Here is a 15,514-nt window from a genome sequence, read left to right on the forward strand (position 1 = left end):
TGCGTGACCCCTGTCAGCTCGAGGCTCTGCATTAATTGAAAGACAATGAATAATGTATTTTATGCTTCACCTTTGGTAAAGGGGTATAAAGATCCCCAAATAAGCTTTATTATTCTCTCACGCTTTCCGTAACCCCCTAACAGTAAATCTACCTGGTTGGTGTTTCTGTTTGTGCCAGGGGGTGGGTATGACTAGACCACCCCCATTATTTTCATCTTTTTCCTTGATAAATAGAGGGGGGAGTGTTGTCTGGTGACCTACCTTGGCCACGGTGGGTTTTGCTCACTGGATTGTGTCATAGGCATCATCACGGCGTGTAATCGTCATCGTTATATTTTAAACGGTAATTCTCCAAATCCCCGTTGAGGGAATAGAGCTGGAAATGGAAGAGCACAAGGTTCACGCTGACGTTTAGGTCATGTTCTTGCACTCTTTCACATGACATCCTTCATGTCTCCCACTGATCCTTCTTCCTCGTAGTTTCATACTGCTCCACAAGTAACTGTGTTGAGTTATGGCAGCTTTTGGGTTTGTGCTAATTAAAATACGTAATGAATGAAATCCTCTTCTATCCCCGCTCAGAGAAACTGAAGGGAAATACACCCCTACAATTAAATAACTTCGGATGAGATGTGGCACAGCACGTAGTGTCTGAAGTAGCAGGTCGCAGGTTCATTCGTATTTAACAGGTACTCAAGCCTGGGTGCTCAGAGCGTTTTCTTCCCTGTGTGTGGGCATCCAAAGTACTGGTTCGGATTAACTAGTCGCTCTACAGCGATGGTGGTCTCCCAGCGTGCAGTGTTCTAGTAACAGCTTTGTTCTTTTGCGTTGCAGGGGGTTCAGGACCATCGTCATCGATAGCCATAGCTGGCACCAGCCAACCTGCCATCACAAAGACAACGTCTGTGCTTCAGGATGGTGTTATAGTCACTACGGCAGCTGGAAACCCACTCCAGAGCCAGCTGCCCCTGGGGAGCGACTTCCCTTTTGCTGGCCACGAACACTCGCTTCATTTCCCGCAGAACAGCTCTTCAAACAACAATCTTCCACATTCTTTGAATCAAAACCTCCTCAATTCTCTGCCTATCTCTTTGCCAGTGAATCAGCAACATCTCCTAAACCAGAATCTATTAAATATACTGCAGCCTTCAGCAGAAAAAAAAACAACCCTTTAGGTTTTCTCAACCCGAATGTAAATGCTGCTTTAGCTTTTCTCTCCAGTGACGTGGATGGGCAGGTATTGCAACCTGTCCATTTCCAGCTTCTAGCAACCCTCCTTCAGAACCAAGCCCAAGCAGCTGCCATGCTTCCCCTGCCATCTTTCAATCTGACCATCTCAGATTTGTTGCAGCAGCAAAATAACCCTTTGCCCTCAGTAACGCAGATGACAGCCCCTCCTGACCATTTGCCCAGCAATCAGTCAGAAAGCAGCAGGGTGGAGACCCTTTTAACCAACCCCCTGGGCAACCCTATTCCGAGCTTTTCAGGCACTGACACTACTTCTAACCCCCTGCTCCTCCCAGCTGTCTCTGGGGCCTCAGCATTAATGGCCTTGAATCCCCAGCTGGTGGGAGGGGTCCTGAACTCCGCGTCGGGCAACACCGCTCATCATCCAGAGGTTTCCATAGCCACCTCCTCCCAAGCAACCACTACCACAACCACTACATCATCAGCAGTGGCAGCACTGTCTGTCTCAACCCTGGGTGGTGGGACAGCAGTGGTGTCCATGGCAGAAACATTGCTGAACATATCTAATAATGCTGGGAATACATCTGGTCCAGCTAAACTCAACAGTAACTCTGTGGTGCCACAGCTACTTAACCCTCTCCTGGGGACAGGTCTGCTTGGTAAGTTCGATTTCTTCACAGATATAAAGGCAAAAAAAAAAAGGAAGAGGGTTGGGGAGGGGGAGTTTTGGATTCTGGTTTTAAAGACTCCACTTTATCATACTTTTTTTTTTGTAAGGCTTTTGTATGTTACAGCTTGTTTATGGAGAAAAACACAGAATCGTAGAGTCACAGAACAGTTTGGGTTGGCCCACCCAGTGCCACCCCCTGCCACGGGCAGGGACACCTTCCACTAGACCAGGTTGCTCCAAGCCTCATCCAGCCTGGCCTTGGACACTTCCAGGGATGGAGCATCCACAGCTGCTCTGGGCAACCTGTCCCAGTGCTCCCCACCCTCTGCGGGAAGAATTCCTTCCTGATGTCCCATCTCAGTCTCCCTCTTTCCGGTTAAACCCGTCACCCCTTGTCCTGTCACCACAGAACTGTTCTTGTAAGAAATTTAAAATACGTTATAATTTAATTCAGTCGCATTTAATACTGTTTGCTTCTTAATTATTTTATATGCCATTCCTAATTCTGATGCCACCTGGACCTACTTATTTACACCTTCAAATTCCATAAGCAATTGGACTTGTTTCGTTTTTCAAGGAGTAACAGCCCAGGTGCGTCTCCGGGATGTTTCGATGCAAGTGCCTGTGGCATCACAGGGTTGGTACGAGTTGCTGCGCAGTAGATGAAAAATGGCCAAGTGCCTTTTTCCACATGAATCCAAAAGTGCCAGGACCGTAAGCACGCTCCCCGTGAAGTAATCCACCCCAAGCACTCCGAGTAGGCCCTTGCGCAAGGTCACAGCCCTTCGAGCCCTTTACTGTGCATTTATATTTTCTCATTTCTCTGTTGTGGGGTTTTCTAACTGTATCTTGTAGTTTGGAAACCCAGGGCATCTCACTTGGCAGGCACCTGCATCCCAAAACAGGTGATTAAAAAGCCCTTAAAGACCCGCTTTTTTGCTCCTGGGTCTTTTGGTGATTTTTACCAAGGATATGTAATCTCATTAGTACTCCTCTGCTGTTTGGTCTGCGTAAACGAATAAATAGACTAGTAGGAGGAATTAAATAGAGGCTGATAAGTGTTTTAACTTAACACCTCATACTTCGCTACTGAACAGCTATTGTGAACTCAACCCCACTTTACATTTTCCACATAAAATATGGCTGAGCCGTGATCTGCAAACGACAGTTTTAAGAAAAACATGAGCTTTTTGTAGAATCACAAGATGGTTTGGGTTGGATGGGACCTTTAAGACCATCTAGTTCCAAGCCCCCTGCCATGGGCAGGGACATTTTTAATTAAAAAACACCCCTCAACCCTAGGAAATAAATATGTATTTTTAGGTTTATTATTTCATGAAGTCAGTTTTACTAGCAGATGTATTTTACTAGAGCTATGATTCTCATGTAGAGTGAGATTGTCCTGTAATGCAAAGTGTTAATGCAGTTTTTTTTCTCTAGGATGTAAAAACCAATTGTTTAGGGTGTTGGCTGACACGTCTGCGAGCCGAAAAGCCTTCACTCGTTTGCAGATAGCTGACGTTATTTTGGCGTAGATAATGAAAAACTAGTTTTGTTGGGTTTTTTTTAAATTGCTTTTTCTTTCTTCCTCCCTCCCCCTCCTCCACCACCCCCGTGCTGTTGGAAGCACTCACTCTTTGGAGACTAAGCTTCCAAGGCACCGAGTATCGCAGGAGCTCCTTCTGCCCTGCTTGGCCGTGTGCGGTTCCAAAGGCAGAGACAGTCGTGTCGGGAACCTTTAGCGAGGGCCCAGGTAGATGTGACACGCAGCGGGAGCAATACTGAAGAAATGCGGGAGTGAAGAGTAGGAGACATGTGCCTTGAGGATCGTTCCACAGAGGATTGAAGGGGAAAAGTGTTGTTTTACAGAGGCATTTGCTTAGCAGTCAGATAAAATTTGCGTCAAGGAAATTCCTCCCGACTGTTGAAAACTCCACTGACTGAGGTTTCCCTGTGTTTGAATTACAGGTGACGTGTCATCTATAAACACTACGTTGAATAACCATCAGCTGAGTCATCTCCAGTCGCTACTGAACAACAATCAGATGTTTCCTTCAAGTCAGCAGCCGCAGCACCTTCTCCAGGGCTACCAGAGCATGCAGGGCTTTCAAGGCCAGCCCCCGATTCCTGGCCCGGCTAACAACCCGAACCCCATGGCATGTCTGTTCCAAAACTTCCAGGTAGAAAGCAAAACGAAATCCATATCCGAACGAACGTGCACCTCTGCGTAGGTACTGTTACATCCTCCGCAGTGTGGTTCGGTGCCGAGTGTTTAGGGCGATACGATACGTACGATTTATGCCTCTGCCGGTACCTTTTGGATTTTGCAAATCAGTGACGTGTTGCTGAAAGTGTATACCTTCTTCCTTAGAAATTGGTGTAGTTTCTCTGGAAAGAGTTATGCTGCATATATTGAAAAAATATGCTCTGTATGTTCTGACAATTACACACACTTTTAGCAAAATTATTTTCCATTTCGCGGAAATGACCATAAATTCCCATTTAGCCCACTCTAACAGTTCAGTGGTGAGAAATAAAAATTGCTACCACTTAATTAGGAACTTAGTAAGTGATCAGAGGTGTGTGCTGATCCTCTTATCTTCCCACTGGAAGAGGCTGGAAGAGGTAGCTGTGATGAGGATTGCATAGGCTGAAGAAAACAGGCGTTAGAACAAATTTGCAGTGACAGACTGTGCACAAGTGGCACCTCCCTGCCAGCCGCCTACCCAGGCAGTTCTTCACAGCGCACGCTGCCGTGCTGGCAGGCAGCATGGCGACCCGCCGAGGTAACAAACCCGGAGTTGAGGTGCCTGTTTGTTAGTATCCAGTGTTCCCGTGGCCGCTGCGGAACTTGAGACGTGAAGGCGGACTCGTGCAGGTGCTGCCAGAAAGCGCTTGTACTCTTGCAGGCGAAAGAAGACGTGTCATTTTCTCAGTGTAGATATTTCACTGCTATTGCAATATCACAGTCCGCTAACTGCCTATTTCCTTGGTTTCATATGAATTTTGGTAGCTTCATCTCAGAAGTTTTTGCTTCAGGTTCTCAGTCACATACATAATAATGATCAGGATTTAAAGGAGGTTTGGGAAATATTTTACCCATGGTTTTTACAATTTTTGTTATTCCTGAAGGACAGTGCTGACCTACGCTGCCGTGGTTGAACGAGGAGCGTACGGGGAGTCGGGAAGAACAGTTGATAGGGAGGAGAGAAGCAAGGTTAGGGTCTGGGAAGGAACAGCAGAGGACAGTTGAGAACAGAAATACTGACCTGGGTGGAGATGTTTAGGACTTGAGAGAAAAAAGGAGGGGGCTGTACTACAGTGGAAAGGGAAAATCCCTGAAAAGACCCCGAAAGAGATGATGGTGTAGTCGCTGCAGTGCATGGTAGGCTGTATCGTTCCATCGTTCCATGCAGGGCGTCCGTTTCGATCCACAAGGCAAAGCCCAAGAGCCAAGGTTTCCATTTGCCTCCCAATTAGGCTTTTTTTTTTTCTTTCTAGCTGGTTCACCGTTAAACTTGGTGACCGGTGTGTAACCAAACCAGGATTATGAGCTGTAACAAATAGCCGCCCTGGCCACCACCCTGACTCTTTGAATGAACATGACGCAGTTTGTCTGTCGAAAAGGAACTTGAGGCAGAACAGCAATTCCCATCTTTTTTCTCTGCTTTTGCCAGGTGAGAATGCAGGAGGATGCTGCTGTGCTCAACAAAAGAATGATCACGCAGATGGGAATGGCAGCAGTTCCTGAGGGCTCCAGCACGATGCTTCCGCCTTTCCAAGAACCATCTTGCGATTTGCAGCAGAGGACGGAACCCTCTCTCGGACAACAGGCAAAGGATAACCTCAGCGTGGCTGCTCAGGGCGATACGTCGGTGGACGCCATCTACAAAGCAGTTGTAGACGCTGCCAGCAAAGGCATGCAAGTGGTCATCACCACTGCCGTTAGCAGTACCACCCAGATGAGTCCCATTCCAGCTTTGAGTGCCATGAGTGCCTTCACAGCCTCGATTGGTGACCCGTTAAATCTCTCCAGCGCTGTCAGCGCAGTCATCCACGGGAGAAACCTTGCCGTTTCTGACCATGAAGGTAGGATAAGGAACGCTAGAGGAACGCGAATACTGAAGAACTCGGAGCACGGTAAAAGTTTGAGCGAAGGGGATGGGTATGAATATTACAAATCGACGAGCTGTAACACACCCAAAAAACAGTGGGAAGGGGAGCAAAGCCCTGTCAGTGAGATAAATAGATGGAAATGTGATGAGTTTCTAGACCACTCTACCCATATCCATAGTAGTCCTTGTCATGAAAGGCCCAATAACATCTCCACGCTGCCCCTACTACCAGGCGAGCAGCATCAGATACTGTTATCACAGCGAAACTGTCAAAGTGATAAAATGTTGGAGGAGAATTTCAGGTATAACAATTACAAAAGAACTATGATGAGTTTTAAGGAAAGACTGGAGAACACTGTGGAACGATGTGCACACATCAACGGAAATCGGCCTCAGCAGAACAGAGGTTTTGGGGAGTTGCTCAGCACTTCCAAACAAGACCATATCCTGGAAGAGCAATCTCCAAGTTCCTCGAACAGCTTGGAAAGTTCGTTAGTTAAAGACTATATCCATTACAATGGAGATTTTAATGCCAAAAGCATTAACGGGTGTGTGCCTAGCCCTTCAGATGCTAAAAGCATCAGTAGTGAAGATGACCTGAGGAACCCGGACTCCCCTTCTTCCAACGAGCTGATACATTACAGGCCGAGGACGTTTAATGTTGGCGACTTGGTCTGGGGCCAGATCAAAGGACTGACTTCATGGCCTGGGAAACTAGTAAGAGAAGAAGAAGTTCACAATTCATGTCAACAAAACGCTGAGGAGGGGAAGGTATATTTATATATATATGCACATCTCTCCCTACCTATATGCCCGTGTACCTGTGCCCATACAAGCGTTTATCAAAACTACCTCAGTCGATTACTTTGCTCTTTGTCTCTTATTTTAGGAGTCCAAATTGCTCTTTTTTTTTTTTTGTAACTGTAGCTTGCAGAATGGGATTTTTCCCATAGTTACCTCTTAAGAGAATTCTACCGATGCCATGAAACAGATTATATTTTGGCCTGGTTATGCTTTAACTAATTTGTGCGCAAACGACTTGCTACACAAAAGGTGTTGTTAGAAAAATGTGTATTTAGTTGAACTTCTGGCTGTGTCCGGAGAAGCTGGTACGGAGATGGCTAAAAGGGTTGAAAACTGATCAGATTGAGGAAACTGAAGTGAGTGCAAGCTGCTGGGTGACACATACTCTCTTTAAAAGGAAATGCATGTGTGTTTTCACCTTGAAAGGAGCTTTTTGACCATCTTTTAATAGTGAGGAAAGCATCCCAGTTTGCTCTTTAATACTAAAAACCTTTTTTTTTTGTCGACAAATCTCATGTTTGTTGGGGAATATACAGAAGATACAGTTATTGAGGAGTTATTGGTTATTTTATGATAAGTATTTCAAATTCTGGTGTCCGCCACTTGTATACCATTATGTTTTTGTAGTTCTCCCAAAGTATTTCACATCTCCCATACATAAATATTTTTAAGTGTCACTTTACGAGATGCAGATTTGAAATGTATAAGCAGAAAGGAAAGATGGAATGAAAGAACACGTGGAGGAGTGCTCCTCCCCCAGCAGCCCCCAACTCCCCCCAGGGACTCCTGGAGCTGGAACTGGTGTATCTGTCGTGTACCCACCCCTGGTCGTCTTCACCGTGGAGTGACCTGAGGCTGACGTGCAGGTGTCATTTCCCCAAACCGTCCGACAGGTCTTGGATGAATCGGTGCCGTAGGTAATGGGGGTGAGGTTTGGCCAGAACGGTTCCAGCCCAAGTTGGAGTCTCTCTTTCCAGGTGGCTTCTCTTTCTGTCTCCGCGGCCACAAAGGTTCCCAAGAGCTCCCGTCTGAGCACGCTGAGCCAAAGTGTGTACTGCGTGGAGAAGTCAGCGTGCTGTAGTAACAAGGTTTGATGGCGTAAGAGCTGTTCCTGACAAAGGTCGGATCCCCAGGCTGCAGGCAGTGTATGCAGCTCAGCAAAGGAGACAGACCAGAAAACACGAGACGGAACTGGAAGGATGGGGAGGTGTATGGTGGCGCGCTCCGTGTGACTGACAAACACGGAAACCACACTGCACGTTGTGTTCCAACTGTGCACTGATATCTTAACGTCACCGAGCCGTGTATCCACGTCTCTACGACTGCTCGGAGACCTTTGAAGAGCTTAGTTTTTATAACTTTGGTTGAAGAGGTGATTTTTTTTCTTTTCTCATTTGCATCCCTTAGCAGTTCTATGAGTTTACTCCCCGATTTGTGGATCCCAGAAAGTTTGTGTCCCCTCTGTGCACCCTGCGAGCGCTGTGTGACGTTAGGGTCAGCAGATGTTGCTGAACAACAGGGAGCAAAGGGTGGGAATTCCTTCTTCGCTGCTCGTGCAGTACTGACGAGGTGCTGGTGGGGGCAGCAAGAAGCGACTGTTTCACGTTCTTCTGCAGGAAATCAACGTGAGGGATCGCCTCCCACATCCGAAAAGGCCTTTAATAATGATAATTTAAAATTTACGAAGGAAATAGATAAGTATGTCTCATTTTCTCCAACAAGAAGTACAGAGTGCATGACCAACGCGAAGGTCAGGAGCTGAGGCTGAAAGGTGGGAGTACGAAAGAGGTGAAAATGGGGTGGTAATAGTTCTGTTGCTCATCGAAAGTCGGCCGGAACGTGCGTGCGGAGTGGCAGTCCGTAGGCGTCTTCAGCGCTGCTGGAACGTGCTGTACAGCGACGTTCTTCAGGTGTTTGGGCAACCTGGTCTGAAGAAAAGGAGGGAGAAAAAAAAATCAAAAAAACGCACCAAACCAAAAAGAAGCAACCTTGAAAATCAAACGGGCGTCAGGAATTCCGCACTTCAAAAAATCCCGGGAGGTTACCGGAGTGGGAGTCACGGGCAGCAGTCCCGAAACGGCATGTTCCGCGGAGCTTTCCGAAAGCATCTTCTGACGCGGGTGTCGCCAGCTGTCAGCCTCCCGCGCTGGGCCGGCCGTGCCCTTGGGCTCTCCGGGCGCTCTGCACCTGCTCTGTTCCTTGCACCGTACGTCTTCCGAGGCGTCTGCCGCTGGGAAGACTTGGGGTGTGAAGTGCTGCGGTAGTGCCTCTGCGGGGAGAGCAGCCAGGGCGGGGTTGCCCTGGCAGGAGAGGGGGGATGTCGCACCTTTCTTTCCTAATGAACGGAACGCTCGCTCTTCGGCTGTTGGAAGAAGGCCCTCTGCGGGAAGAATTCCTTCCTGGTGTCCCAGCTCAGTCTCCCTCTTTCCGTTCAAACCCGCTACCCCTGGTCCTGTGGCTACAGGCCCTTTTTATTCAAATCCTGGAGACCCATCCATGCTATTGGCTCTTCACAAAGGCCTTTCCCGCTGAACGCTCCGATACATCTGGCGGCAGACGCACGCAACCCCTGGCAGAGTTCGTTCCTTACACCACATCGGTGTCAGGGGTGCGGACAGCTTAGCGCTCGTCACCCGTGTCACGTGGTGAAGTGCCCGAGGCGAAGGGTCCGGGTGATGTTCTTGCCCTTTATTCGGTCCCGAGCGCAAAACGTACGTTTCTTCTTTTCCAAACGTTCTGTGCAAGGACGGCGCGAGCTCCGCAGGTGTTAAACCGGTCGTACTTCTTCCGTGGGCATCTGTGTTTCTTCAGGGTCTGATTAGGGGAGGGGTTATTTCAGTCGCACATGAACAGTACGCACGGTTTTAAGGGAAAAAGCGCTACGATCAGTGGCGTAAAGGAATCTCGTCCATGAAAATAGAAATCCGGGCTCCCCGTGTGCAGATTTCACCAGCAATGACTCTCGCAGGTTCCCGGAACGGCACTGTGCCCCAATTCCATTGTCAGAAGCCTAAATTCCTGTCGTGTGAAATCTGGTGTAAACGTGTGTTATACTGGGCCTTGTTCCTAGAGATTCCGACGACTTGCTCACCCGTTGACTTCACACTGTCACGTCTGAAAGGCACTTGCACGGTGAATCTGGATTCCGTAATTGAAAGGCTGGGTTTAGAGGGAATTTGCCTTTCTTTTGGGGATGTATGTAGGCTTAATAAATCTGTATGGATAGCGTTAACTTCCCGTGTGTCAGAATACGGATCGAATGCTGTGACGGTTCTTGGGATGCAAAGGTGAAAAAATAACTCGAGCAAAGCACCGAAAGTGACAGAGGAACCTGTCCATTTTCCTTCGATCGATGCGTTTAAATACCTTCCTGTGGTTTCACAAGCCGAATCACGGCACCGTGCGGGTCAGCAGGACGATGTTGGGGGAACGCAAACGCCACTTTCCTTCCGGTTTGCGTCATCCGTACTGGTACGAACCGGTGCCTGTGCGGTGGTGCCCGGGGCTGTGCGGTGGTTTATGCACAGGTTGCCTCAAAGGCGGTAATTTGGGTTGATGTCGAGAGAAATCGCGTTTCCGGCTAAAGTCCTTTCGGTACCAGCGCGGCAGCCGTGTTGAGCACGTGCTGCGATTGGTTCCTGACGCAGCAGATTACTGAACTGTTTGCTAAAGTGAAAAACTAGTTAAAAGGCCTCTCTCAGGACCAGTGAGTGAGCTGGCTGGAGCGAACCCCTAGATTCATCACGCCGAAATAAAGCTTGTCGCCCTGCCCGGCCCGCTTAAGGCCTTCTAACGCGCACGTAGGGTGGCTCTTCCGCAACAGGAAGGAATTTGGCCGTGGCAGTAGCAACGCCACGGAGCTGAGGCCTGAGACACTTTACCCAGAAACTAGAGGGGACGGGAAACGCTTTTGCGTTGACGGCATCTGTAAAACCTGGCTCGTGCGTGCTAAGCACTTTGGCATTCTAATGCATTCCGGGGGGTGGCAGAGGTGTAAAGCACGTGTGTAAAATGTGAGTAGAGACTGAGAGAGTGACAGCAGTGCTCCTGTTAGTAAAGGAAGAGGAACCGGGTTTTAAAAATATCCTTTTCCTTCTCAGTTGTGTTTTCCTGAGTGTCACAGGTTTGAATTCTGTATTTCTATTGCTAGTGGGCATCGAGAGGAGTTGTAATACACAGCTGTGTGTTTGAGGGGGTGTATCTAGCCCGTTCCTTTATTCTCTGCTGGGAAGGTCGGTGTTTTACGGATGCAGGGAAGTTGGGTTCCATAATAATGCATGTCTAGCAGTGAAGTAAAAGCGATGTTTAATAATTGCAGGTCTGGGTAATGTGGTTTGGTGTTCATACCTTCACTCAGGTGGAGCCAGAGAAATTGAAGACGCTAACAGAAGGTCTAGAAGCTTACAACCGAGCTCGAAAGAGGAACAGAAAGTAAGTAAACGCTCGTGTATTTACTAGTGAAATAGAATAATTCAGTTCTTTTGCTTCCTGAGGCTCTCGCTGTGGAGCGCTTAGCAGGTCGGCTGGATCGAAAAGCTCATTTCCCACATTGCTTGTGTTGGTTATGGTAATCACCCGAGATCCTCGAGATCTGCATTTTTATTGCATCTTCTGCTGTTTACAGCAGCCTTTGTGAAACGTCAGCCCGCTTGTCGGCGCTTCCGTGTGTTGGATTTCTAATTTACAGCCAAAACAAAAAGCGATTGCATCAAAACTCTTCTGACCAAGTGCGCTTTTTCACAAGATCTGCCCTTTCTCTCTCTTCCCTCTCCCTCTGGCAGCTGCTGCTGCAGGCAGAGCACAGTCAGATAAATTCGGTTCGTTTCCTATTGCTGCCAGGCATCTTGGAATTTGGGAAGTCTGGCTGTATTTAACAGACAAGGGGCGCGGGGCAGAGCTTTGCTCACGCTCCATGTCAGACACGTGTGAACTGTTGGGGTTTATCTTGCCCTTTAGCTTGTACTTACAGCTGTACAAGGGTAGAAGGACCCTGAAACCGTTAAATGCTGGGACATGAAGCATGGGCACAGACAACAGGAGGAAAATCTGGAGAGCTAAAAAGGGCTGGGAAAGTAGAATTTGTGTATTCAGCAGACAGAGGGATTGTCTGCGATTCCACTGAACCCAACGGCCTTTTTTTGTGGCATGACTGGCTCTGCCCCGTTGCTTGCCCCTACGGGTAGAGGAGGTATCCAATATCCCAGCCGGTCCGGGGCAAACGACTGCCCTTTTGTAGTGTCGCTTTGCAGCCCTTTCAGGTTTTTTCTCCGTATTTCTACTTGTACTTATTTCACAGTCCAGATCTTTTGGTGTCTCTTCATGGGCCCTTCCTCTTTTTCCTGTGTACTGCTGTAACAGGACCAGGAACCGGCGTGAGCAGTGCACCCTGGTATTGGGTGGTGACCCTTGGAAGATGCTTTGCATGTAGTGGGGCAGGAGAACACTAGTGAGCAGAGGAGTACAGATAACTAGGAAGCTTGGGAAGAACAAAGATTGGCTCAGATGATTGGATATTAGGGAAATTCCTTCCTGGAAAGGGCTGTCAGGGGTTGGAAGGGGCTGCCCAGGGAGGGGGGAGTCCCCATCCCGGGAGGGGTTTCAGAGCCGTGTGGACGAGGCGCTCAGGGACAGGGGTCAGTGGTGGCCTGGGCAGTGCTGGGGTAACGGTTGGACTCGATGGGCTTAAAGGGCTTTTCCAACCTAAAAGACTCTGCGACTCCATGACTTAAGTCGGAGGGAAGAGCATCCCAGCTGACATGAGGAGCTTGCTTTCTCTGTTAAAAGGAAAGTGTCTCCTGCTGTGAGGGACGGTCGTGGTGACCCAACCAGCCATGCCAGCATCGAGCTGTTCTGTACCTGTCCCTGACAAAACTGTCCCTCGTGATGCAGACGGCTCTCTTCCTCCTCCCCTCATTTCCACACCGCCAAAGCAGGGATTGAACAGTACTGTCTTACTTCCCGAGGATCTTGGGATGGATGCTCATATCGCTGTGTCTCACCTCCGGGATGATCTCTCTCATCTCACATTCAGTCGTTTGTCTCCAAGTTCATTACTCTTCAAAATGTACCCGTTTTCCTGAAGTCAGGAATGAACCAGCCTGTCTAAATATATATGTACATCTATGTGCATATACACACAAACACTGATGTGCACACAGACCCTCAACAAGCTGTCGACAAACGATAGTAACTTGTGCTCAAGTGCGATTTGCTGGCTTGAGACTCTCGAGGTTGAAGACGGAGCCACAGAGTGTGACCTGTCAGGCAGAGCACGGTGTGGGAAGCTTCTTTAAAGAAGAAACACACGTAAATCACAAGTGTCACCGTAAAATCAGAGGTGTGGGGAGCTGCCCAGTGGCTTGGGATAACTTCAGGGTTGGAAGAAGAAAGTCGTCACCCTGCCTTTACCATAGTCCTTGGCGTGCTGTCATTTCCAGGTAATGCTAGAAACATTCTGGAGGATTAGTAGGACGTATTTTCCTCTGGGGTCTTTAAAGTTCGAGGGGGTATTTAACTCGGAGCTTTGTGCTCTGGGTGAGAGACGGCCTGGCGGATCGCACACTGGTTTTTCAAGACGACAGCAGTATGTAGTCCTGCACAGAAGCACAGCTGAAATGCCTCCACATCCACAGCGCAAGTGCAGCAGGAAGCGTGGAGCGGGAAGAGGGCAGAGCTGAGCCCTAGGGATTTAGTAACTCCTGAGGGCTTTGAGAAAGGCCAGAGTAGCTGGAGCGCGCCTCGTCGGCACCCGGGAGACTCGGGCCCTTGTTGCTGACGGCGTGGAAAACGGTGGCGCAGAACACGGCGTTACGCTCGCGTGCTCCTGCCTGTTGCTCGTGGTTGGAACCTGCCTTGTGGATGTTGTCCCTACCACCCAACTCGCTGAAGCGCTGCCCTGAATTCTGCTTCTGTAATCACAACACGAGCCATTAGTTTGCGTAGTCTCACCTCGCTGGTGGTGCCGTCGCCCCCTGGGAGGCTCTAGAGTGTGTCCAGTTGGTTAATGTGCTTATGACTCGTTTCTGTAAAATTTTGTGTTACCAAGAATTACTGATGGCTTTCGTTTTTTCTTCCTAGAAGTGGAAAGCTAAATAACCATTTAGAAGCTGCTATACACGAGGCCATGAGCGAACTAGACAAAATGTCTGGGAATGTAAGTTCCTTTTCCCGTCAGCGATGATCTCCGTTTCCGTGTTCCTGCATGTGTGTCGGTTGGAGGCTGGGGAGCGTGGCTTTGGGTTGCTTGCCAACACGAGTTTTGTTCCTGTTCTCTCTAATTGGAATTTTCTCTATTTCTGCTACATCAAAAACTGTCTGTACGTGTCTAATTGTCCTGAGAAATGGGAAAAGTTGTAAGATTTTAGTTGCTTTGGGAATCACATCATTTTTTTCCAAGGAGAGATTCCCGGACACGCACGTAGCCTGATATCATTTGAACCGGTTCCCGCCCTGCTCGTATCCCGTGGGTTTTCTCTGGGCCGTGGTGCAGACTCGGGCCCATCTGGGTTTCAGTTTGAGCAGCAGGGTGCTGCGACCCCATTAAAAACATGGTCCTTTGAATGCAAAACCCCTTGAACAGGGTTTTCCTTCTGCGAAAGGTGCTGTCACGGGAGGTCAGTGGAGAAGAGAAGAGTCTCCCTGATACTGAGTGTAACAGCGTTCTCTGTAAAACGACGACGCTGCTGTTCTGTGAAATTTGGTTTATAGAATAATCGCATCTTCATACGTAAAACGTGGCCGTCGTTTCGTCGGGGCACACGGAGATGCAGAAAGGCGTATCACAGCACGTGCCATCTCCCTGTCGCTGGTGATTGTTCAAATGGTTAATTACGGAACACTTGAGTACAGAAAAAGGCCTTTTTCCTGGTGGGGCTCGGTGCCTGCGCGTATTTAGAAGCGGAGCAACGCCGGGGGAGCTTCAGGAGTGTGTAAACGGAAGCGTCGGCAGACCTGCCGGCTGGCAGACCCGCCCGGGAATACTAAGTTAGTGGCTTTTAGCGGAAAAAAAAAAGTAAAGCATGGGGCCTTGAGCGGCCTGCCGTAACCGATTGCAAATCACATCTTTTGTGTAAGCTTCGGAATTTTACAAAATGAGTTTTGATTTGAGACGAGGCGTGTTTCCTCGGGGAGGAAAGCGGGGTCTGAGTAGGCCTGTCAGTAAGAAGCACGGGATGTGTGCTTGGCCCCACGTCTTCGTGTCGGCTACCGCAGCACCGGGCCGTTCGGGCTGGGCCACTCGGCTGAGCCCGTTTTCATTTACAACCCCGGGGGTACGAAAACCCGACGCCACGCGCATTTTAAGGCTGCCGCAGGCTGGCTCAGGGGAAACGGCCGTCGCGGGGTCTGCGGATCCGGTTGCTTGGTGGTGCAGGTGAGCCGATGGCCCAGCCCGCCTGTCATGGCATAGTCGTGATTTATACTGTTATTACCTGGTCACGAAATCCGTGATCGGGGTTATTTCTGTAACGACGATGATTCCCAGGAACGCTCACGGGGAATCGACGCTTCCCTTTCTAGCGACCTGCGCTTTGTTCACCTGCTACCGGCACAGCAGCAGGTGCTTTTGAAATGGAAGGTGTGTGCGATAACGAGCTCGGAGGATTATTTCTGCTGGCGAAAGCCTGCAAACGCGTGGTGAATGTTGGAGGAGGTGAGGAAGGACCCCAGGAAATACTTGGGTGCGAGGCTGAGGGGTTGGTGAGCGTCGCCCTGCTGCTGCGGGCTGCACCGCGCCTCG

The 15,514-nt window shown here is 49.0% G+C and overlaps 1 protein-coding gene across 1 annotated transcript in view; it reads left to right on the forward strand.

Moving 5' to 3' along the window:
- The window catches only part of MBD5 (methyl-CpG binding domain protein 5), a 40,450-nt gene that overhangs the window by 23,750 nt on the left and 1,186 nt on the right, over window positions 1-15,514 (forward strand). The window contains exons 5-9 of the mRNA XM_010148678.1: window positions 835-1,159; window positions 3,825-4,038; window positions 5,536-6,744; window positions 11,135-11,208; window positions 13,855-13,930. Of these exons, the coding sequence (XP_010146980.1) occupies window positions 835-1,159; window positions 3,825-4,038; window positions 5,536-6,744; window positions 11,135-11,208; window positions 13,855-13,930 (1,898 nt within the window). The remainder of the gene's footprint in view (window positions 1-834; window positions 1,160-3,824; window positions 4,039-5,535; window positions 6,745-11,134; window positions 11,209-13,854; window positions 13,931-15,514) is intronic.

This window comes from Eurypyga helias, unplaced genomic scaffold (genome assembly GCF_000690775.1).
Source record: "Eurypyga helias isolate BGI_N326 unplaced genomic scaffold, ASM69077v1 scaffold10770, whole genome shotgun sequence".
In the NCBI taxonomy this organism is placed as follows: domain Eukaryota; kingdom Metazoa; phylum Chordata; class Aves; order Eurypygiformes; family Eurypygidae; genus Eurypyga; species Eurypyga helias.